This window comes from Chenopodium quinoa, unplaced genomic scaffold (assembly GCF_001683475.1).
Source record: "Chenopodium quinoa cultivar QQ74 unplaced genomic scaffold, ASM168347v1, whole genome shotgun sequence".
Classification (NCBI taxonomy): Eukaryota; Viridiplantae; Streptophyta; class Magnoliopsida; order Caryophyllales; family Amaranthaceae; genus Chenopodium; species Chenopodium quinoa.
Genome location: NW_018742899.1, coordinates 316,992 through 339,811, shown reverse-complemented (window position 1 = coordinate 339,811; position 22,820 = coordinate 316,992). Strand labels below are relative to the sequence as shown.

Sequence of the window (22,820 nt, the reverse complement as noted above, 5' to 3'; positions counted from 1 at the left end):
TACCCTTGCCTGCGCCATACTCATCACAGGAGGTACAATCATCCAGCCAACAGACTCCTCCCCAGACTTCTATCCCAGATCCTTTCACAATGGTATCTCATTACTATCGTCGTCGGAGATCGCGAGTTGATAGACAACAATTACGTCGAATAGATGAATCAGGATCTTAGAATTTCTTTTGTTAGTTTGTTATAATCGGATTCTCTAGTACATTGTATCCAAACAAATATTATCAATATTACTGACTTTTTTAATTGATTTTCTGTCCATTATCAACTTCACCACACGCATTCATTCCTTTCATTGAACTGGTTGTTTTTGTTGTTGTTGTTGTTGTTGTTGCTGCTGATGTTGTTGTTGTGGTTGTTGTTATTGTTGTGGTTGTTGTTATTGTTGTGGTTGTTGCTGTTGTTGCTGTTGTGGTTGTTGCTTTTATTGTTGATGTTGATGTTGTTGCTGCTGTTGCTGTGTTTGTGGCCGGTGTGGTGCTGTTGCTATGTTTTAGTTCCAGGGTAAAACGCCAACCAGGCTGGCGTTTTTACCTTGGCCAAATTTTTAAAATTTCAGTCAAGGTAAAAATGTCACCCTGGATGGCTTGGCTAAAATTTTTTTAAAAAAATTTGTCTAGGGTAAAAACGCCACCCTGGATGGCGTTTTACCCTTGAAGCTTAGTTTGGTAAATAATTTTGCCACGCATCTACTATGAAGTATTGTTTCTCAATAAAAGCTTCCTTTGGTCATTTTTCCTAGAGCAAAGCGGTTAAATGAAGGGTTTGGATCTACGATTTATAGTTTCGATTACTCTAAAATGGTTGGTTAAATGAAGGGTTTGGATCTACGGTTTACGGGTCAAACCAATTCAGTTCCAACTCAATTTCGGGTAAAATTATCGGATCAAGTCAATGTTTACACCTGTACATACACGTGTCATTTATTTTCCTCCTTAGTTTTCCCTTTTCTCTTTTTGGAACCTTTTCACTTTGCACTGCACGGCACTGTACACTCTTCCCCTCTCTCACCTCCATTGAAGCTTACTCTGAAGCTCCATTGAAGCGGCTTCTGAGATTTCTCTCTCCTCCACTGAAGCAGCTTCTGAAGTACGATGTTTTTATTTTTTATTTTATTTCGTCGAATATCAATTAATTTCATACTCTAGGGTTTATCGTTAGTTAATTGCCAGTATAGTCAATTTAGGGTTCATCTAATGTGGATTATTGAACTATTGGTTATAATTACTGAAGTTATGAAAGATTATAACGAGCAATTTTGTTGATATTCTTAAGCGAGAAGAATTTTATGTTATTTTTGGAGCCTAATTTTGATGATTGAGCCTAATTTGAATGCTTTGAGCAAGGGAGGGTTATAGGATAATAGGGGTTTTGGAGATTGAGAATTTGAGATGAAGAGATTTTTGAATTACTTATCAATTTTTAACATTCTAGCAAATATAGACTATTCCAAGTGCTAGTATAGTGAGTAAAGAATGAAGAGAAAGAAGAGCAAGGTTTCGATAATCGATATTAATGGCTTAATGGTGAAACCTTGAAGATGAAGATCTTAGTGGATGTAGCAGGAATTGTATAATTCGCTCCTATAGAATTAATGTATGGACAAGTAATTGCCTGTGCTTTACTGAGAATATATGTTCTGTTCTGTTCTGTTTTCGTCCAAAGTCATTAAAAGTTATGGACTTATTGTAAAGCAAAGAATTGGGATTAAATTTGTATGCATTTTGTATAATGAAAAAAGGGGAAGCTGCTGCTTTTGGAACTAATTAAGCTACTACAGAATTGAGGTGAGTAGTTATAGATTGAAGTCATTGAACCTATTGGATAGTGTATAAAGTTTATCCTTGATGATATGTTTACTTATTTGGTTCAGTTTGGTGACCTATTTTTAAATGTTCTGTGGGTTAGTCTAATAATAAGATCATCAATGTAGCTGTCCACGAGTCTAATTAATCGCTTTGCAAATCCATTATTACCAGTCCCTTGTTGATATCCCCTTTTTATATATTTTGGTGAAGTGCTGTATATGTTTTGAGTTTTGTTTTTTCTTCTTTTTCAATTGTATAGTGTGATCGCTAAAGTTGGTTCTTTTTCTAAAAAGAATGCATATGTTGTTATAAAAATATTTAATATGATTGTATATGATTTATGGCCTAGAACTCTAGATACCCCTCAAGTTTTATCTATTGGATTTAGGACTTTAGGAGTAAATCTTTGACAATCCTTGACTTGAGATTATTCTGAAAGTTTAATTTCATTTTAGATGTGAAAATGTACTTGTGTATTGTTTTCAATTCTAAGGAAATTACAAGAATGAGTCACTTTGGGGTGAGGATGCAATAGATTATTGATTTTTGTTGAACTTGTTGGTAAGATATTGAGTTATCTTAAGTGATCTGTTAAGAGTATCTTTAAATTAGAAGCAAGGCCTTTTGGCTTAGGATTTACTTATTTTGTTGTTGATTAGTAATAAAAGAGATGTTTAGAAGTTAATGATTACTTGTACGATCTTTTTTCTTTTCTTGGCAGACGTTGAAATTTCTGATTACTTTTGTTTTTTTATTGTATGGCATGAATTAAACAGTGCTGCATGGTTACTATTGGTTGGCTCATTGGTTGAAGACCAAGATTAGCAATATATATGGGTCGTAATGTATTATCTCAGGTTTAGGGACATATAGGTGGATGATCAAGTTTAGCATCAATTTGTCTATAGTGCGTTTTCTCATAATTTGGCTCATAGGCTGACTTGACAATAGAGAAGAAAAAGAGAGTGATGATTCCCCAGTAAGTGGAGTGTGTTACTGCAAGTTGGTTTTGTGAAAGACATATGGTAGAGCGATTCTTTGATGGCGGTAGCACCAGCTCTGTTACCACTGTTGCTGTACAACCTCAAGAAGGCTGTTGCTTTACATCTGATCCAATTACGCTGCTCACTGGCCCTCCATCCTGGTACTCATTCTCTTAGTCTTAAGTTATGCAAGTTCCTAAGTATGTATCTAGAAGTCAACAAATTTTAAGAAAAATGTTTTTTTTTTTTTTTTTTTTTGTCAGTGGGAAGACATCACTTCTATTTCAGTTCGCTTTGAACATGGCAGCTCACTGTCAGTCCACGTCACAGGGATACATTGTCTTTATCTGCAATCGTCGCCGTTTTGAAACCAAACCTCCTTTCCTCTCTCAGGTCTCTTCTCTTCCCCTTAAACCCCTGTTCTCCTACACATGCTGACTTGCTGATTTATATAATTGATTATGGAGTAGTAAAAGTGTCTATCCAATTCCAGGGAGTTGATGCTTCTTCACATATCTTTCAGCGAACTCATATCAAGTTAGTTACTACTGCTTCAATTACTAATGATAGTTTTGCATTGGTTGACTTGCATTTCTTTTTCCATAATTTTCTTTTTTAATTTTTAATGTCTCTGGCTTTTGTGGTTCCCTGTTCCCAGGTATATAGATGATTATGATGATGAAGGCATCAAGAAATTTTTTGCTGCCTTCCATCTTCTTCATCCATTGCCCATTGCTGTTATTATTGATGATTTTGGTGACTTCTTTCTTGAAAGGTATAATTTTCTCCCTCTCTCTTTCTCTAACTTAATTTACTCTTGTTGAAAGTCAGAGCTTGCATCCTTCATTTGATTACACATTTTAGAAAGAATGGCCTTATGGCGCTTTAACTTTGGGTGCCTGATGAAAATTACATGTTAATCATGACTTGCATAATACTAAAATTTCCTTTATACTGGATAAAGCAAGTGTCAAATGAAGTATAATAATCCTCGTGGAAGGGACTTAGCCATGGTCCGAGTTTTAGCCCTTTGTCATAGTGCAATCATCCATGCCAGGTGAGTTTTAAGAGTCCTTTTACAACTAAATAAATTTAATTGCAAATTCCTTTGCTTGCCTTTGCAAGTACTGATTTACCACCTATATGACATTAGTCCCTATGTTTTTGGAATTCTGTCACCAGTAAAACAACAGCTTGCCAGCTTTTGCTCTCTGATACGTATCATGGAGACTTTCCTAGACAATTTATCTACAAAAGATGGATTTCGTCTATTTTTACAGTCCAAGGTAGGTGGGTTCATTGAATTTTAGGCCGGGAGATAGAGAGAGAGAGAAATGCAGTGAATGAGTTTGATGTAATAATTCTTGTTTTTGGTCAAAGGTGAAGGTGATGGATCTGGCTCATTTCTTCTTAAACATAGTGTGCATGTGCAAGGAAAGAGCATAGGAAAAAGGAGTGCTAGATACTCTATAGCACTTCAGTACCTGGTTTTGGAGGGAGTCAGGGAAGACACAGATTTGAATGTGTGATGTAATATGTCACTTGGTTAGTTTTATCTACTCTAAATGCTTCTCAAATCTGAAAACTTGTATATGCAAACTAATTCTAGGTGTTGGGAACTTGCAATATTTCTACCCCAGTATACGAGATTAGCATGTACTGTTTCCCTCCCCCCCTAGAGATAGCTACGTCTGTGTTTCATGTGGGTTATCAACTGGTTGATCTTTTTACAGCTTGTATACTATAAAGCAGGTCTTTCAAACTGTTACTTGTGGAAACATTACTTTATAAAAGAATGTTTACAGTCCTTATCACCAAGTAAGTTGAACCTTATGTCAACATCAACAGAGTCGATTTTGTTAAAAAGAAAAAAAAAAAAAAGAGTATGCCCATTGATTAGGGGATTTTTCCCCACCAATCACCATCTGACAAGTGGACCAATCAGGTTCCGCCATGTGTCCGTCACATGGGCCAATAGGAGCCTGCCACGTGTCAAGCAATGATTCGTCCACTATGGACCAATTACGACACGACACGTGTCCTTCCCATGACACCTGGGATAACCGGTCACCTAGGCCCAACTTCCGAGGGAAGCCCAATCAGCCCAAGGTTAACCTAAACCTATATTGGCACGTTTCCCGAGGTTATAAATACCTCCCTTAATCCTCATTAAGAAAAGATTACGCAAAAAAACGCAGATTACACACATTAAACTCTCTCACCTAGAGAGACCCAATCACTTTAATTTCCGCATTAATTACTCCTTAATCAAGTACTAACTTGACCGTCGGAGGCGGATCTCCAATCATCCGGAGCATCCGTTTGTTTTGCAGGTACAGGCGTCCGGTTCCAGTCTCGGAATTGTAACTCTCCCGCAGGACATCAGAAAACCCCGAAACATCTTGGCGCCGTCTGTGGGGAGAGTACTTCTGAGATGGCATCCACGTTTGTACCGACTCCTGAAGAGAGACGTCCCCTGGACGACCCTCTAGTTCAGTCGGACCACGATACTGAGAATGAATTTGAAGTTGAAGCTCACACAGCTTCAGACGGGACCCTAAGGGCCCGACGTACCCGTCATACCGAAAGGAGGGAACGGGAACATCTTCATACAGGAAGCGAGCCAGCAGGCGCACCGCCTGTTCGGCAACAACCGACTGATGGGTCTGCTCCCATCACAAGGAACGAACTCATGACCTTCATGAGGGACTTCAAGGGAGAAATTCAAGAGTTGATCAACAAGAAGCCGCCTGCTCTGGACAAGGAGCAGTCGGCTAAGAAACCCTCCTCTTCACAGAAGAGGAAGCCAGTTCAAGGGCGAGAGGCGACCCCTCATCCTAAATCTAGGAAGCGGGAGCCACCTGCCCTTGATTTCACAAAATACCGTTTTCCTACTCCAGGAAATAGGAAACCTGTTCGTCATATTCAGGCGGACGGGTCGAGGAAAACATACACAGACGCTCGGCTACTGCTAGAGCAGAAGAAGAGTGACCGATTGTCAGAGTCGGCCTCTACTTCAAACTTCCAAGACAGTCTGCGAAATACCTCGATGAGGCATACTCAGTCGTATCATGAGAGTCAGTCAGGCGGCACCTCCCGTCAGTCCGGCTATCATAGCGACCAGGCGGTACCAAACATACCGTTTGTACCGCAACAACAATATTTTTTACAGCCACCTCCTTTTGGTGGACATGCAGCAAAAAACGTCCAACCTATGGACTGGCAGCTACGGTTGCTTAGACTTGGCGAACAGCCGTCAGCCTTCTCCAAGGAAAATTACTGAAGCCGCTCAGCCGGCCAAAGTGAAAAATGTATTAGTAGGCGCCTATGACGGCACTACTAACCCAGAAGAACATCTGATGGCATTCACCAACCTGATGTACCTTCAAGGGTTGGATGATCCCACTTGGTGCAAGTGTTTCCCAGCGACTCTCAAAGGAATCGCACAACAATGGTTCGGCAACCTGCCGACTGGTTGTGTAAATAACTTCAAGACGCTTGCTTACTTATTCACCTCCAACTTCGCCATGAACATCCCTGCGAAGAAGACAACCCTTGATTCAGGAACAATTCAGCAGGGCGAGAAGGAGGGGCTTCGTTCTTACATCAGGCGGTTTAATCTGATGAGAATACAGATTCAAGGGTTACCGGATGAAGTAGCCTATACTGACTTTTTCAGAGGTCTCAAAGACGGGTCGACCTTCAAATTTGATTTGGTCCGAAAGAGCGTGGCGACTCTTCAAGAGGCCTTGATTGAAGCGGAAGCCTATATACAAGCGACTGATCTTTGTAGTACGGTAAAACAGTCAGACGGGAAAAGGTCCGACAAAAGAGAAGGACGACAGAAACAGTCGTCAAACAAAGATGAGAAGAGAAAAGAGGTCTGGGCAACTGATTCCTCTAAACAGCCGTCCCAGAAGAAGAAAAAAGAATTCAAACCATACTCCCCAAAGTATGCGTTTAACAAGGATAGCCAATTTATCCTAAAGGAAATCAAGGGACGGATCTCAATTGAGAAGCCGGTCCCCATGAAGGGTTCTGCAAACAACCGGAACCAAGAAAAATTCTGTGATTATCATGAAGATGTTGGTCATCACACCAATGAATGCATCAGTCTCAAGCGGTATCTGGACCGCCTGGCTGAGCAAGGTGATCTTGACACTTATGTCAAGAAATCTACGGGGAACACTTTCTCGAAAAAGCAGTCGGCCAAAAAGTATTAGCAGGCCGACAGTTCCGATACAGATGATGCAGTCGTCTACACCATTGCAGGCGGCTTCTCAGGAGGCGGCCCCATTATTAGGGGCAACAAAGACAATATCAGACGGTTAGATGTAAATTTCGTTCACCAAGAACGACCCTCCAAATATTCATTTCCTGAGATTGTCATCACTGAAGAAGATCTAGGAGGGGTAAGAGGGCCGCATGACGACCCTATCGTTATTGAATGTAAAGTGGCCAACCAGAGAGTTGGCTGAATCCTCATAGATACCGGAAGCTTCTCAGATCTCATCAGTAGCAAATGTCTGTCGAAACTAAAATATCAGACTGATTGCATACATCCGACATCCCACCCTTTAGTAGGGTTTGGAGGAGGAGTCGTCCATCCAGTGGGACGAGTGGATTTACCCATCCGCCTGGGTGAAAAAGGGGAAGGACGACACATGGTAGTCCGGTTCCTGGTAGTAGAAGAACTCTCGGCCTACAACATGATTCTGGGACGACCAACCCTGAATAATTCCAAGGCTGTTATAATCCCATCTCTTATGTTGCTCAAGTTTGAGAGGGATAATGGAACAGTCGGGTCCCTAAGGGGAGATCAGAGGATGGCCCGAGAGTGCTATCTCTCGGATGTCAAGCCCACTGTTATGGCAACTATGTCGAGCGGTGGAAAAATAGACCTTGACAATGTCAAGGAGAGTGCGCCTGTTCAAGAAGCAGGCGGCAAGAAGAGAAAGGCATCCCAGACAGGGGCCGCAAGAAAAGACAGAAAATAGCAATCATTGGCAGAGGAGCGGTCGGATGAATTCCGGATCTGATGTTAGATGACTCGCGTCCTGACAGAACAATCAAGGTTGGGACGACTGCTCTAAGGGACCTGGGTGACGATTTTCACAAACTATTGAAAGAATACAAGGACATCTTTGCATTCGAAGTCCATGAAATGCCAGGCATTAGTCCTGATCTGGCGGTACATAAACTGGCCGTGGATCCGAAAAAGAAGCCGGTACGACAGAAGAAGCGGAACTATGGCGAAGAAAGAAGTCAGGCGGCAGCCGCCGAAGTTAAAAAATTACTTGATGCAGGGTTCATTCGGCAATGTTACTTCCCAGACTGGGTTGCAAATGTGGTGCTTGTTAAAAAGCCGAATGACACCTGGCGAATGTGTGTCGACTACACAGACTTAAACAAGGCGTGCCCCAAAGACAGTTACCCTCTGCCTAAAATTGATAACCTGGTCGACTCAACAGCCGACCATGCTTTGATGAGCTTTATGGACGCCTACTCTGGTTTCCATCAAATTCCTTTATGGGAGAAAGATCAGGAGAAGACGGCCTTCGTCACTGATCAGGGGTTATACTGTTACAACGGTCATGCCGTTTGGTCTTAAGAATGCCCCGGCCACTTTCCAGCGAATGATAAACACTGTGTTTTTTGATGAGATTGGGAGAAATGTCGAGGCATATATTGATGATATGATTGTCAAGTCTAAACTTCAGAAAGATCATCTGTCGGACCTCCGAGAAACTTTCGCCACACTCAGGCGGCACCATGTCATGCTCAATCCCAAGAAATGTGTCTTTGGAGTTGAGTCTGGGAAATTTCTCGGATTCCTTATCAATCAGAGAGGAATAGAGGCGAACCCTGAGAAGGTGCAGGCGGTCATCGACATGCAGTCGCCTCGTACCATCCGAGAGGTTCAGAAGTTAACAGGTTGTCTGGCGGCCTTGGGAAGATTTCTAAGCCGATTTGGCGACAAATGCCTATACTTTTTCCAGGCAATTAAGAAAAAGGCAAGGTTTGAATGGGGGCCGGATGCTGAGGCGGCCTTCCAGAAATTGAAAGTTCACTTGCATTCCTTGCCGAGGCTGGTCAGCCCTTTGCCCAAAGAAGTACTCTACATGTACCTGGCCGTCTCTGATCATGCGCTAAGCGCTGTTCTCCTTGCTGAAAGAGACGGCTGTCAGCTCCCGGTCTACTTTGTCAGTCATGTACTGAAAAATGCCGAGTTGAGGTATCCCTTAGTGGAGAAATTTGGTCTTGCACTCTTCATGGCTGTTAAAAAATTGAAGCCCTACTTTTTGGCACATGCAGTCGTCGTGTATACAGACCAACCTATCAAGCGGCCACTGACCATCATGGAGTCGTCAGGCCGAATGATCAAATGGGCCATAGAAATACAGAGCCTCGAAGTCACTTTCGAGCCTAGAAAAGCAGTGAAGGGGCAAGCCTTTGCTGACTTTATTGTTGAGATGACTCGTCCTCCTGACTCTCAAGTTACAGACCAAGTCTGGAAGGTATATGTGGATGGAAGCTCTACTTCAAATGGTTGTGGAGCAGGCGTCATATGTCAGTCGCCAGAGGGCGACAGGTACGAGTATGCTCTACGCTTCAGTTTTCAGGCCTCAAACAATGAGGCAGAATATGAAGCTTTACTAGCCGGGATCCGCATGTGCAAGGCGGCAGGGGCAAGAAAAATAGATGCCTGTTCCGATTCACAATTGATAGTGAGTCAGTACAATGGCGAATACGAAGCAACCCATCCGGCCATGATCAAGTATTTACAGGCGGTCCGACAAGCAGTCGGCTCCCTTGAGGATTTCCATCTGATCCAAGTGCCGAGATCAGAAAACAACCAGGCGGATGCACTGTCAAAATTAGCATCATCCGCCTCCTCTGATACTCCTCGAACTGTTTTTTGGGAAGTAATGGAGAGGAGAAGCATCGAGGAAAACCTATTGGAATCTAGACAGAAGCTCAACCTGGATGGATTCAATCAGGGCATATCTGACAAACGGTACACTGCCGGATGATACTCAACAGGCGGCAGCACTGAAAAAACGAGCAACCTGTTATGAAATGATAAAGGGAGAACTTCACAAAAGGGGGTACCTTCAACCCTTCTTAAAGTGTGTTACTCCAGAAAAGGGACGAGAGATACTAGACGATCTTCACTCTGGTTACTGTGCTTCCCATATAGGCGGTAGGACGCTTGCTCAACGGGCAAGGCGGCAGGGCTACTTTTGGCCTACTTTAGAAGCAGATGCAATGAAGATGGTGAAAAAATGTGACAAGAGCCAAAGGTTTGGCAAGCTAATTCACCGTCTGGCTACTGACCTCACTACCATTCATAGCCCACTACCGTTTGCTAAGTGGGGCATGGATATTCTGGGTCCATATACGCCTGCTACAGGCGGAAGGAGGTACATACTTGTTGCCGTCGACTACTTCACTAAATGGGTAGAGGCGGAGGCTGTAAAGGGAATCAAGACGAAGGATGTAATTTCATTCATTTGGAAAAATGTCATCACTCAGTTCGGGGTTCCCATGTCTATGGTTTTTGATAATGGTCCCCAATTTGAGACGCCTGTTCTCAAAAGTTGGTTGGGTGACCAAGGAATTGCACACTACTTTGCATCTGTCGGCCGTCCACAAGCAAACGGCCAGGTAGAAACCTTTAATAAAATCATCTCAGACGGTCTCAAGAAAAAGATTGAACGAGCAGGCGGCCTATGGGCGGATGAATTACCACATGTTCTCTGGGCCATTAGGACGACTGAAAAAGGGGCGACTGGAAAAACTCCATTCCTCCTAACTTATGGTGCGGAAGCTGTTCTTCCAATAGAACACTACGAGCCGACTCTTCGAGTAATGCTATATGACGAAGAGGCAAACTGGGAAGCCATGCGCCTGACATTAGACTCACTTCCTGAAAGGAGGGGCAATGCTGTCTTGCGCCATGAAATTTACCGCCTGAGAATGACTAGATCATACAACAAAAAAGTACACAGGCGTCCACTCAAAGTGGGGGACTTTGTACTTAGAAAAATGGAAGCAGTTGGAAGGGCTAATGAGTCTGGCAAACTAACTCCCAACTGGGAAGGACCCTACCGAATCTGTGAAGAGGTCAGGGACGGTACCTACCGTCTGGGAACACCAGACGGACAACCGTTGCCTCGAACTTGGAATGTAGATAATCTTAAGAAATATTATTTTTGAATGATGTAAATAGTCAAGGGCTACTTAATAAAAGTTTGCATACTTAATATTCAATTTTGTACTAAGAGGGGCACGCCTACTAACAAACAGTCGGCTACTCTCCATACTCAGTTTTTATTCTTACTTAAGAGGGGCATGCCTGCTGACAAACAGTCGGCTACTCTCCATTGAGTATTTTACTCTATCTTCAGAGGGGCATGCCGTCTGTACCTTTACAGTCGGCTACTCTCCATTGAGTATTTTACTCTATCTTCAGAGGGGCATGCCGTCTGTACCTTTACAGTCGGCTACTCTCCATTGAGTATTTTACTCTATCTTCAGAGGGGCATGCCGCCTGTACCTTTACAGTCGGCTACTCTTCATTGAATATTTTACTCTATCACCATAGGGGCATGCCGTCTGGACATATAGTCGGCTACTCTCCATAGAAGAGGGCCGACTGGTTCCAAACACACAGCCACCCCCCTTATACTTAACTAAAAATAATCAGGGCCTGGCCGACCCTGTGCCTAAACAGGCGGCTACCCTCCTTTTACTTAGAACCTACGTTCACCAAGAACTAACCAAGGCCACAGGCCGAATGATCAGACCAGGCGCCAAGCCAACTGATCCAATCTTCAAAACTAATACGACCTATCCCAACATCATAGCTGGCGTCCGGCGGCATCCCTCCGGATGAAATTCGTCGCAGAGAGCAGCTCCCTTTTGGGTGGAACATTGCTCTATAAACTAATTACACGGCACCTATACGACTGACCCCAAGGGCAACCACGTAGCCGTTTTTGAGACAAGGATAACTCTATCACTAACCAAACCAGTGGTAGCAGTTGGCATCTGAGTCAGATGACCGTCTGTATTGCTTGGGATAAATGCAGGGGGTACCTCTTGAGTTAATAGCCAACAAACATTGGCGAATCAAAAGGTTCAGCCGGCCTCCGCCGCCTGGTACCTTTACTACTCAAGCAGGAGTGACGGCGACTGAGTAACACCAAAGTTAACTCATAGTCACTCTCTCAAACTTAGTATGGAGCCTAAAAGGTATGAGTCGTCCGCCTGTTTTTAGCAAACAGGGGCTCTCAACCACTACTCCTGCTAAGTTAACAACCTATGAGTTAAAAGCCAACAAACATTGGCGAATAAAGGGGGACAACCGGTACCCACCGCTTGATACCTCTACTACTCAGTTACTTGGCGACTAGGTAACAATCATGTTTACTTGGTCACTCCCTAAAAATTTTAGTTTGAAACTAAAAAGGTGCTCATACAGTCGGCCTAGACGGCCTAAAGTCTCTAGCCATAAAGCATGACAAGTAGGAAACAATTTCCCTACTTGGTTAATTTTACAAATGACAGGTCCGCCTGCCTAAAGGGGATCCAGTCTTTAAAATGGTTCGAATACCGATTGGATAAATGGCCGACTGATTGTCTAGCCTGGAAACAGACAACCAGTCGTCCAGGGGCATAGGCGGCGTGACTAACTATTCGTACCTGTCTGCAACTATCGGCCATGTAAAACAGTCGGTATAGTGTACAATTGGATATCAAAATAATTCCATACTTGAACAAATTTGAAGCAGAACAAAAAAAAATTCATTAAAAAGAAGCCGGTCATTAAAGACCGGCAAAATATTCAGAGCCCCGGCCCCCTGGCCGGGTAAATACAAACAAACGGCACGCAGGCCGTGGAAAGAAGACATAAAGCTTAAGAAGGGGGCAGATCTTCAATATTAGCAGCTGCCGCTGTCAGCACTCTTCCTGCTGGACTCGGCTTCAGCTGCATCCTTCTTTGATGCATTACCCCCAAGCGGCACAAGCGCCACTACCGGCTGCTCCTCCTCCTCCAACGCCTCTTCCTCAGCAGCCGCCAGGATCTCTTGATTATATCTATCAGAACACTGGCGGTACGTTTTTTCCCATGAGGCAAAGTCGACATTAGGGAAGAGGCGGCCCCAAGTCATGCGCTGGATTTGAGCAAAGTCTTCCATCATCTCCCGGACCAGCTCTTTCTTTTCTTGCTCGGCCTTTTCCGAGAGCTCCTGAGTAAGACTCTTCTCCTGGGTCACCAAGCGTACCTTTACGCTCGCCAAGGATTTCTAACTGAGCCGCCTTCTGGGTCACCAAGCGTACCTCCAGCTTGCTATTCCTCTTCTGGGCCGCCTCTAACTGAGCCCGGATAGCGGCGGTAGCCTGCGCCTGATAATAAAGAATATCAATGGTCAGAACTTCATTTTGGGCAATTTGAAACATTGCCTTATCACAGTCAGAGGCGACCATAGCTTTTGCAGCCTTTACCTCTTTGTTCTTCCGGTCAAGCGGCTTGCGAAGGCCGTTCACTCGGAGCAGGGCCGAAGTAAAAAGGGGAACATGCGTCAGTTTCCAAACAAAAAAGAAAACAGGCGTCCTGGAATTCAAATACTCAAAAATATGCTAAGTATACCTCAGCAAGGACCCCTGCAATCCCGTCTAGGTCAAGGGTGCCGACACCCCTGACCGCCTCCCTTTCGGCTGGAGGAACGGCTTTGATCATAGACTTGGCCACCTCGACCAAGTCAGGCTCCTGAGGGCCGGCTGCATCAAGCATAAACAAACGGATTAGACCTAGTAAAGAAGGGAGCAAGTCTAAAATTTACAAGGATAATTTCATAGTTCTAGAAGAAGTGGCCGGCTGTTTCTCAGCCGCCACATGTTTCCTGGCAGAACCAGGAGAGCTCGCAACAGTCGTCCTCCGGGCCTTGGGGTCCGGCTGTTGGGAAGAAGAAGCTCTTGGAGCGCCCGTCTAAAAAAGAAGAAAAGAGTCAGTATATGCATAAACACAACTCCAAAAAGAGGGTGAAAGGTTCGAAGCCCACCAAGGGTGCCCCCTTGTTGGGGGAGTCGGTTGAAGACTGTTGCATGATGGAGGCCCGCAACATGGCCGCCGCAGTCTTGGAGGCGGTAATTTTGCTCATGGCGTCCGCTGCAAAAACAAATAGCAAAGTTAATAAAAGTCATAACAAGAAATGCACGGAACAACAGAGTATTCGACAGGCCGGCTACCTCTTGAGCACCGACTCCTGAGGCCACAGGCGGCCAAAAAGTACTCGTCGTAGAGCCATTTGAAGCTCGGGACGCAGTGCAGGGGTACTTGCTCTCGTACCCCTGAAGTAGAGTTCACCTTCGACTCTACTTTGAAGAGTCCTTTATCTAGGATCTCTTTCTTAGCCTTGGGGGGAACAGGCGGCATGCTGCGGCCGCCTGCAAGAAGGGGCGGATTCCTGTTCCACCTGTTGAAGCGCTTGTTCAGCTCTGTGTCTGAACTCTCAATAATAAGGAAGGTGCTCCGCCAGTCCTTCCATTTGTTTGCTTTACCTCTCGTCATGAGGTAGCCCCTGTGGCTTGTCAATTGATACCAGCCGGTACCGCCGGCCCCAGGCGGTACCGGCTGAGGTAGTTCATGTGGGCGAAAGCCTCGAAGTTCGGCTCCACCCCGTGCAGTTCGCACCCGGCCACATAGCCGAGTACGTTGATCCAGGAGTTCGGGGCTAACTGCCATAACCCCAACTCATACCCATCCAAGATCCGCTGAACAGCCGGATGTAGTGGGAAGCGCAGCCCAGCCTTGATGGCCGCCTCGTAGCAGCCAAAGCAGGCGCCATCATAACTGGTACCAGCCGGCCAGACGACTGTGTCGTCTGGATCCGGCACGAACACTAAAAAGCCGGGGCCCATTGTGTGGTTTGCGATAAAGCTCTCCACTTTCTCTTGCATGGCTGTGATCCGGCCCCGAGGTACCGTGCAGTAGTAGGGGGTATTTTGCTCTCGGTGAGAGGCGGATGGCTCCGCCCAATCGTCCCCCTTCTCAACTGCGTGAGAAAGCCTCGCCTCTTGTAGGTGACTGTTTTTCTCTTCTGTGTCCAGAGAAGCATGGCCAGAAGAGCTAGACTCGGAATCGTCCTCTGACGAGTCCGAAGAGGACGACTCCTCCCCTCTCCCGGAGGGGCCCGCCTCCTCTCCTTTAAAAGGAGCAGGAGAGAATGTAGAATTGTCAACTGTAAAATGGGAAGGGGTCACTTTGACTCCTCCCTCAGAACTGCCGGCTTTCAAGCCGCTTTGTTTCACCTCCACATCTGGCGCCTGGTCAGCTGTTTCATTAATCGGCACCCTGTGGGAGGAGCCGTCTGAGTTTGAGTTTGAGATCCTGGCAGTCTTTTTTGTTCTGGCCATCATGCTCTGCATAGACACAGATACAGTCGGACTTTGTATAAAGGGCAAAGATGGGTCCAGAAAAGGGCAGGCGGCACTCCTAGTCATAGATTCAGCCGTCCCTGGTGACCGGCTGATCACTAACCTAGGTCGTGTCGTGTGCTTCCGTGGTGCCATTTCAAAAAAGAATAAAGTAAAGAGAAAATTAAGAGTAAGAGAACCGACGGTTACCTGAACGAGTGACGATTGATGAAGTTCTGAAAATCCTTTGCAGTCGGCTTGTCAGACTAGTCACGTGCCACCTGTGAGGGGCAAATGATTAGGGGATTTTTCCCCACCAATCACCATCTGACAAGTGGACCAATCAGGTTCCGCCATGTGTCCGTCACATGGGCCAATAGGAGCCTGCCACGTGTCAAGCAATGATCCGTCCACTATGGACCAATTACGACACGACACGTGTCCTTCCCATGACACCTGGGATAACCGGTCACCTAGGCCCAACTTCCGAGGGAAGCCCAATCAGCCCAAGGTTAACCTAAACCTATATTGGCACGTTTCCCGAGGTTATAAATACCTCCCTTAATCCTCATTAAGAAAAGATTACGCAAAAAAACGCAGATTACACACATTAAACTCTCTCACCTAGAGAGACCCAATCACTTTAATTTCCGCATTAATTACTCCTTAATCAAGTACTAACTTGACCGTCGGAGGCGGATCTCCAATCATCCGGAGCATCCGTTTGTTTTGCAGGTACAGGCGTCCGGTTCCAGTCTCGGAATTGTAACTCTCCCGCAGGACATCAGAAAACCCCGAAACACCCATGTTAGGTTTTACATGTCTTAATACTTAAATTCAAGAGTAAAATTTGATTACAAATGGCATGCCAAGTGTAGAGAACTCACTAAATGTCACATCAAGTGTTGGCATACAGGACAACCAAGTAGCTACTGTAGAAGTTGATGTAGCTAAACATGATGTTTGCACATAGCTAACTTGATTTTGAGACGAACCTATATATTTTCACCCAATTAAAACCTGATTTGGTTATTCCACTATTTCCCTTTACAATTGCTGCTATTTATCTTTTTTGCATCTACACTTCTGTTTTTAACAGATTGTGACATTAACGATGACAACTTTTCGATTGTTTTGGCACTTGAAAGATTTGCTTTTAGTTCTGTTTTTGATGGGCAATTTAACTGAACAGTCCTTGGATTATTGTGTCAGCTTCTGGAGGATCAATCCATCACTCGTTCACCAATTATAATGTGATATGAAGGTTTGGGTGCGTGTTCATGTGGTTACCTTTAGCCTGTGATTTTCAAAACAAGCTGACGTTGATCGCAATGGTAAACTTTTTTTCATTTAAGTTTTTTTGTTTGTTGTTCTAGCACCCTGTTTTCTATAACTCTTTTCTTAATTAATATACTCCATTCAATTTCTTTATTCATTCTACTATCATAGCATGATGAACTTGTTGAATCCATTGGATGTGGTACCCACTTCCTAGGGTGCGTTTAAGTAGTTCTTTGGTTAATTATTAAATATATATTTCCTAAGATGCCTTGGAAGCTGTATCTCCCATGTACTTTAATTTATAGGAAGCATGAACTCTTGTTTGTTTGATAGTTGGAAGAATGATTTTCTATGAAAAGTTTTACTTACCTAGGGAGACCTAGTTAAGCAACAACTTTCTTTTTATGGAAATTAGAACCTCCTATGTTTCTCCAACCAAACAACTTTGCATTCTCTCACTTCCTATGAAATTCTACTAATTGATTTATTTTTTTTTTCTAATCTTTTATTTTAGTCAAATCAAACAAATACCTAATAAACATGTCTCGCTAAACTTCCTATTAGCATAGAATTTGAAACTTAAAATACGCCTCTTTACTCTATTTATATTATTTGACCACTTAATTAACTTTTCTCATTTCATATCATTTCTGATACAAAATATTGATATATTATCATTTATTTGTTTAAAAAATCAATGTATTATTACTTGTTAGTTTTAACTACTTATACATCGAATAACATGTTTTGAAAATTTGTTTTTAACCTTACTTTTGTTGTCTTGCACCTTTGCACCTATCTTTAGCAACAAAAGTTTCAAAGTCTACTTTAGCAAATTTTCAAAATAGCTATTACATCAAACTCTATTCTCAATTTGAAATTTAAGATTATTTTTGAATTATTTATTTATTATTTTTTATGATTTAATTGTTGTGAAAGTGTTACTTAGGTCTTTAAACGTTATGAAAGCACTTTAGGAAAAAGTTAGTTAATGCATTGGTATTCGAAACTGACAAGTAATAGTGCATTGATATTTTGAATGAACAAATAATAATAGATCGATAATATAACCAGAAAAATTATGTGAGATGAAAAAAGTTAGTTAAGTGGTCGAATAATATGCTATACTCATGTCTTCTAGAATGTGAGTACTCCATAGAATATTCTATACTCATGTCTAGAATGGAGATTGTAAGATTTGTAACGCTTGTAAGGAGTCAAAGGGAATTTAAGTGGATATAGACTTACAAGGAAGCACTAACCCAAAACAATTAAACACGTTGAACTTATAATTTTGGTAGAAATTAAACTTTCAATCTCATTGTTGGAGATGACACTACCAAGTCCCATTAGATATTCTACTAGTTTGTTGCTCCGTCGATCTAGGTTGATTGCTCATTACTATTTCTATTTTTATATTAATGTGTACTAATTTTGGGTTTGAGGGGTACCTTACTACACTTTGTTGCTGGCACGCATTAGGAGATTATCCTCCAAAAACATTTGTGAATATGCGATTAATAGTTTTTTCAATATAGAGTGAACATTCAGTTTAGGTTTGCAAAGTTTTGACTTTTGAGCAAAAATTTGGACAGTAATATTCCTTGAGGGCATGCTTCGAAAGTAGGGAATTTATTAGGTAGTAGTACAGTTGAGGTGTTTAATGGAATGAGGTAGTGGTGGACCTGGTGGTGTGATCTTTGAACTATGGATTTGTGTGGCTGCTTGGCGCAATTAAAGTGAGTTGGGCAAGAGTTTGTGTGTCAAAGTAGCAGCTGTTTGCATCTATGTTTTCCAGCAAGCAAATTCTATTTAACTCCTTAAGCAGCTTGGGATTAGCTAGGTCAAGTTAGATATTGATGGGAGTCATTTGAGGAGTCAAGGCTGCACCAAAGCTATTTCTGATCACCTTCTCAAAGCTGGCGCATTCTTTCACTTCAGATTTCATAAACTATATGTAAAGCCCTACTGAAAGAACATTAGGCTTTCATTGTTTGTTGCATTTATGCTTATTTGGACTCTTGTTAGGTGTGAAGTTTCTAAAGCTTTAGCTATGTTGATTTTAATAATGAGTTTATTTGCTGCGAACTTGTGTTTGCTCAAAACTTGAAATGTTGGACTGGCTTATATTTTCGTTCATTCAAGACATTGTATGCACCGAATTCTGTGAGTTGAGCTTGTGGTAGCTAATACTCTCATGTATTGCGTAACAATCAACCCAAGCTCCAAAAATCGCTTGAATTTTAAGTTTAAGCAACTTGAGCAACAGTCGGGATCAAGACATTGAATTTTGTAGCTTTATTAGCATGCATGCAGTTCGTGTACAATAAATGTTAAGTACTACATTATTAATTGCTATTTCCTGGCTCAGCTGCTCAATTTGGAGAATTCCAAATGAGTAAATAAGCAAGAATAGGCTTGGTTGTACCATACAAGGCACATGGTATAAATTGTTGTACTATTGATACTTTGGTCTTTGCCAGTTGGTTACTGTATTAGTATACATAATATTACATATCAAGGTTATAGATTGGAAGAAAATTAACTGCAAAGTCAAAGAAAAAAGAACCAAGAATCATAGGAGCATCCAGTAGAAAATTGAAAGAAAGAAGATACTTATTGTGGCAGTGCTGCAAGAGGACTTGGACCTGGACATGGAGATCTGGGCATCAGTGCACTCAAGGCCACGCTTACTGTCACGGCAAACGTTGGCAAAAAGGCCAGGTGGGTATTTTCCATAGAGATTGATGTAACTAAATAAGGTGGTTGCACAATTGTTGGTAACGTCGTTTAGGGTTGGAGCGTAAGGGCATGCCAATTCCTTGAAAGCCCCACAACATATGTTGGCTGGATATTTGGGTCCTTTGCATCTGCTTGTTATGATCGTGTAGTTCCAGTGCTGAACATCTAGTGGGCAATCTGCAACAAATATCAAGGTTAAATTTTAGTGTCATTTTGAGTTTTGGCATTGTTTGTAGGTATTTCTTTATTAATGATCAACAGTTTTTACAAATGAATTAAAGTCAACCAGCTGTTTATGATGAAGAGTGAAGGATTCTTAGTCAAGTGCTATACTGGACAAGAGCTGGCAATAGCCGGAAAGATGAAGTCAATATTTTTTAATGCTTCTAGTACGTGTATGACTTTTTCTAGTAAGATGGTTTTGCTGAATTTGGAAGCCAGTCCTAATCAGTACTCAATCCGTTCTGTTTTGTTCGTCTTGATTGGATTACTCTGTATTTTACTTTCAAATATGCAGTACTTGTAACAAGCGAAAAAGACAGGTTCATTTGTGTGCTGATGAGGTTTACCTTTTGTAGCTTGAAGAAGATGTCGGCCTACAGAAAATCAAGGGTGTTGTAAATCATCTGTTCAGAAGTAATAGAAACGTTGGTAGTATTCAGTACGGAGTATATGTTAGCATAGGATGCACGCAAGACATTCTAAGATAGGGATGTAAACCAGCATGGCCATATAGGTGTTCCCGCCGTGCAAAATTGTTAGAATAGAAGAAGATTGTGATGATTCTAACCTGAGGGATTTGCCGAAGCTATAGGAAGTAAAAGTAAAAGAATCATGAATGTGACTGATGCCACTGCAATCCCAGTAGTAGAAGAATGAAAGAACTTGATCATGTCCCGTGAGCTCCTTATACTCTTCTCGGTTGCCATCGACATGAATTTTGAAACTTCACAGATATTTAGGTGAGCTTTGTCGTTCGCAGATTTTCAGTAAGCTAGAGAGGAGAAGTGTTTATTTAATGATCATGAGCTACATAATTGGATGAAGTGAGGCAATATTGACGAAGTCAATTGATTGAGACTTTGAAAGTGTTGTTCGTGGAATTAGTATCATTGCCAGCCAGCCATATGTAGTTTATCCACCGAACTGTGTGTTCGGTACAACGTACTTCAGATACTAGAAACACTAGTTAGAAAACTAGTAAACTACATATATACAAAGTACATATATAGAGGTGTTAAAACCGAACTGGTCCGAAAAAAATTATCCGTTTCAAACTGTAACTGATCCGATTTGACCCGAGAAATTCAGGACCCAAATCTGATATGTAACCGACCTGAACTTAATCCGAATTCGAATCTAACTCGATCTAAACTGAACCCGATATCGATTTAACCTGACTTGAACTCAACCCGAACCGATATGACTCGACTTGAACTCAAACCGAACCGATTTGACCCGACTTGAACTCAACTCGATCCGAAAATGACCCGACAAATAACCGATTTAATCCGATCTGTTTTAACCCGAATTGATATTAACCCGACCCGATTTAAATTGATCCGATTTTAATCCGATCCGATTCTAATCCGGCCATAATTTTAAACCTAACCTATTATTGACCTTTTTTTTTTCCTTCATGTTCTTATACTACTATATATTTACAAATTTACTAATTATTGATAAGTTAGAAAGTCTAAAACTCTAACAAATATCTTATACAAATTGAATTAGTAATAAAGCAAACTAATAGTACTCATAGCTAGGGTTGAGCAAAACTATCCGAAAAACCAAAATTCCGATCTGCATCCGATCCGAAAATTTAGGATAACCGATCTGAAAACATTTTCGGATCGGGTATCTGATTCGAAAATTTCAGATATCGGGTATCGAAAATTTCGATTTCGGATATCCGAATATCCGAAAATGTGTCGGATATCGGATATTGGATCGGATACCCGATCCGAAATCCGAAAAAAAACTTTTTTTTTTACCATTTTAAAAAAATAGGATAACCATTAACCCTAAGACCTAACTCACCTAAGTCCTTAATCAGTAATCCGCTTCTTTCTCTTTCTCCTCTATTTTCTCCCTCCTCCCTCCTCCCTCCTCTCTCATCTCAGATTCTCAGATCTCCCTCCTCCCTCCTCTCTCCTCTCTCATCTCAGATCTCCCTCCTCCTTCCTCTCAGATCTCCCTCTTCGTCTTCTACTCTATAGGTTGCTCGCGAAAATGGTGGTGATGGTGGTGTTGCCGTATTGGAGGGGGAGCCGTCGATGACTTCACACAATTATTCGGCGTCGAGTTTCGTGGTTTGTGAGATGAAAGAAGAGAGTTTGAGTACAGTTTGCCAGGTTTCGCGGGGGGAATTACGCCAGAGAATTTTTAGTAGTGGTGGAGATTCAATTCCGGTAGTAGAGGTATCGGAAACCGAGGCGAATTCGAATTCGAGACCTAATCTTGTTTATGGGAAGTTAGTGAATTGCTCGCGAAGATTCGATAGATCGAAGCTGGTTCTACGTTTTCTAAGACTGAATCTCTTGTTTGTATGATTGTTTAGACTGAAGTTTCGATATTGATTGTAATTGTGGTTTTTATTGGATATTTTGTTTGTATGATTGTTTAAAATGAAGTTTAGAATTTTAACTGCATTATAAAAAGGGTCGAATATTCGAAATTTTCAGATCGGATATCGGATATCAAAAATCCGGATTTTCGGATACAGATATCCGATCCGAAATTCAATTTCGGATCGGTTATCTGATACGTGCTCACCCCTACTCATAGCTTCATGAGATTAAACAATTGAAGAGTATGTAGTACCTTAAAAAGAGGACATTCTTTTTTGTATATCACCATATGTGACTACAATCAATCAGTCTATCACTAAGCTAGTTCATTACTATTTGTTTCACTTATATACGTAGGTATGATAAGTCATCGATAATTATTCAATTTGAAGTTGGCTCCAAGATAAATATTACACAAGAATTGATTGAATGAGAAAACTAATTCTTCGTATTTTGTAATAATTAACCACGCAATATGAGAAATGACACATGAGTGGCTTGATATCGACCTAACAATAAGGTAAAAATTCAATAATTACTCTAGTTTTAAAATGACTTTATTTGGATAATGAGTTAGTCAACTCAACCAAAATTTAGACAAAAAAACACGGAAAGGATTTGAATTTGAATTGACCAAATATTGAATCAACCTTATCTTAATCAAACTGAACTTGATCGAATCGAAATCATCCAAACCGAAATCAACCCGACCCAAATTCGTTCGACCTGAATTAACCCGGTCAAACCCGTTTTGCACCCGATCCGAATTTATCCAAACCGAACATGATCCGTTCTGGAACCTACCCATATCCGACCTGGACTCGATAGACCATACTCGAATTTTACCCGACCTGAACTTTACCCGACCCGACCCGATTCGAGTTAAATTTTTTTTTTTTTGACCCGAACATATCTGATCCGAACTGATCCGACTTGAATAGACCCGATCCAAACTTCACCCGATTATCCGAATTGACACCTCTACATATATAGACATTTCAAACG

At 42.1% G+C, this 22,820-nt stretch overlaps 2 protein-coding genes across 5 annotated transcripts; one reads left to right on the top strand and one right to left on the bottom strand.

Annotated features, from left to right (window-relative positions):
- The first annotated feature begins 791 nt into the window (after positions 1 to 791).
- LOC110727044 lies at positions 792 to 18,871 on the top strand. 3 transcript variants are annotated; one of them, XR_002512453.1, is made up of 10 exons: positions 792 to 1,097; positions 2,593 to 2,960; positions 3,063 to 3,192; positions 3,293 to 3,336; positions 3,458 to 3,574; positions 3,764 to 3,856; positions 3,982 to 4,085; positions 4,180 to 4,344; positions 16,435 to 16,556; positions 18,099 to 18,871. XR_002512453.1 is itself a non-coding variant. In XM_021906575.1 (9 exons), the coding sequence occupies exons 2-8, from the start codon at positions 2,839 to 2,841 to the stop codon at positions 4,326 to 4,328; spliced, it is 759 nt and encodes a 252-aa protein (XP_021762267.1). In that variant the 5' UTR covers positions 792 to 1,097; positions 2,593 to 2,838; the 3' UTR covers positions 4,329 to 4,344; positions 16,435 to 16,693. The 3 variants fall into 3 exon arrangements, 2 of the variants coding, with proteins under 2 accessions (XP_021762267.1, XP_021762268.1); XM_021906575.1 differs by lacking the exon at positions 18,099 to 18,871 and having other exon boundaries at positions 16,435 to 16,693; XM_021906576.1 differs by lacking the exons at positions 792 to 1,097; positions 18,099 to 18,871 and having other exon boundaries at positions 1,127 to 2,960; positions 16,435 to 16,693.
- A 73-nt stretch (positions 18,872 to 18,944) lies between these two features.
- Positions 18,945 to 21,001, bottom strand: LOC110727045 (GPI-anchored protein LLG2-like). Of its 2 annotated transcripts, XM_021906578.1 has the most exons (3): positions 20,036 to 21,000; positions 19,815 to 19,841; positions 18,945 to 19,422 (listed from the first exon to the last, which is right to left on the bottom strand). In XM_021906578.1, exons 1-3 carry the CDS (start codon positions 20,178 to 20,180, stop codon positions 19,079 to 19,081), a joined length of 516 nt encoding a protein of 171 aa, XP_021762270.1. In that variant the 5' UTR covers positions 20,181 to 21,000; the 3' UTR covers positions 18,945 to 19,078. The 2 variants fall into 2 exon arrangements, with proteins under 2 accessions (XP_021762270.1, XP_021762271.1); XM_021906579.1 differs by lacking the exon at positions 19,815 to 19,841 and having other exon boundaries at positions 20,036 to 21,001.
- Positions 21,002 to 22,820: the final 1,819 nt, after the last annotated feature.

Excerpts from the sequence above, each read along its gene's own strand:
- LOC110727044 (XM_021906575.1), top strand. The coding sequence starts at position 2,839 with ATGGTAGAGCGATTCTTTGATGGCGGTAGCACCAGCTCTGTTACCACT. Across the intron at positions 3,575-3,763 it reads GGTGACTTCTTTCTTGAAAG|CAAGTGTCAAATGAAGTATA; the intron begins GTATAATTTTCT and ends TACTGGATAAAG. Across the intron at positions 4,086-4,179 it reads GTCTATTTTTACAGTCCAAG|GTGAAGGTGATGGATCTGGC; the intron begins GTAGGTGGGTTC and ends TTTTGGTCAAAG.
- LOC110727045 (XM_021906578.1), bottom strand. The coding sequence starts at position 20,180 with ATGTCGATGGCAACCGAGAAGAGTATAAGGAGCTCACGGGACATGATC. Across the intron at positions 19,842-20,035 it reads AGCTTCGGCAAATCCCTCAG|GCCGACATCTTCTTCAAGCT; the intron begins GTTAGAATCATC and ends GATTTTCTGTAG. Across the intron at positions 19,423-19,814 it reads TCTTCTTCAAGCTACAAAAG|ATTGCCCACTAGATGTTCAG; the intron begins GTAAACCTCATC and ends TATTTGTTGCAG.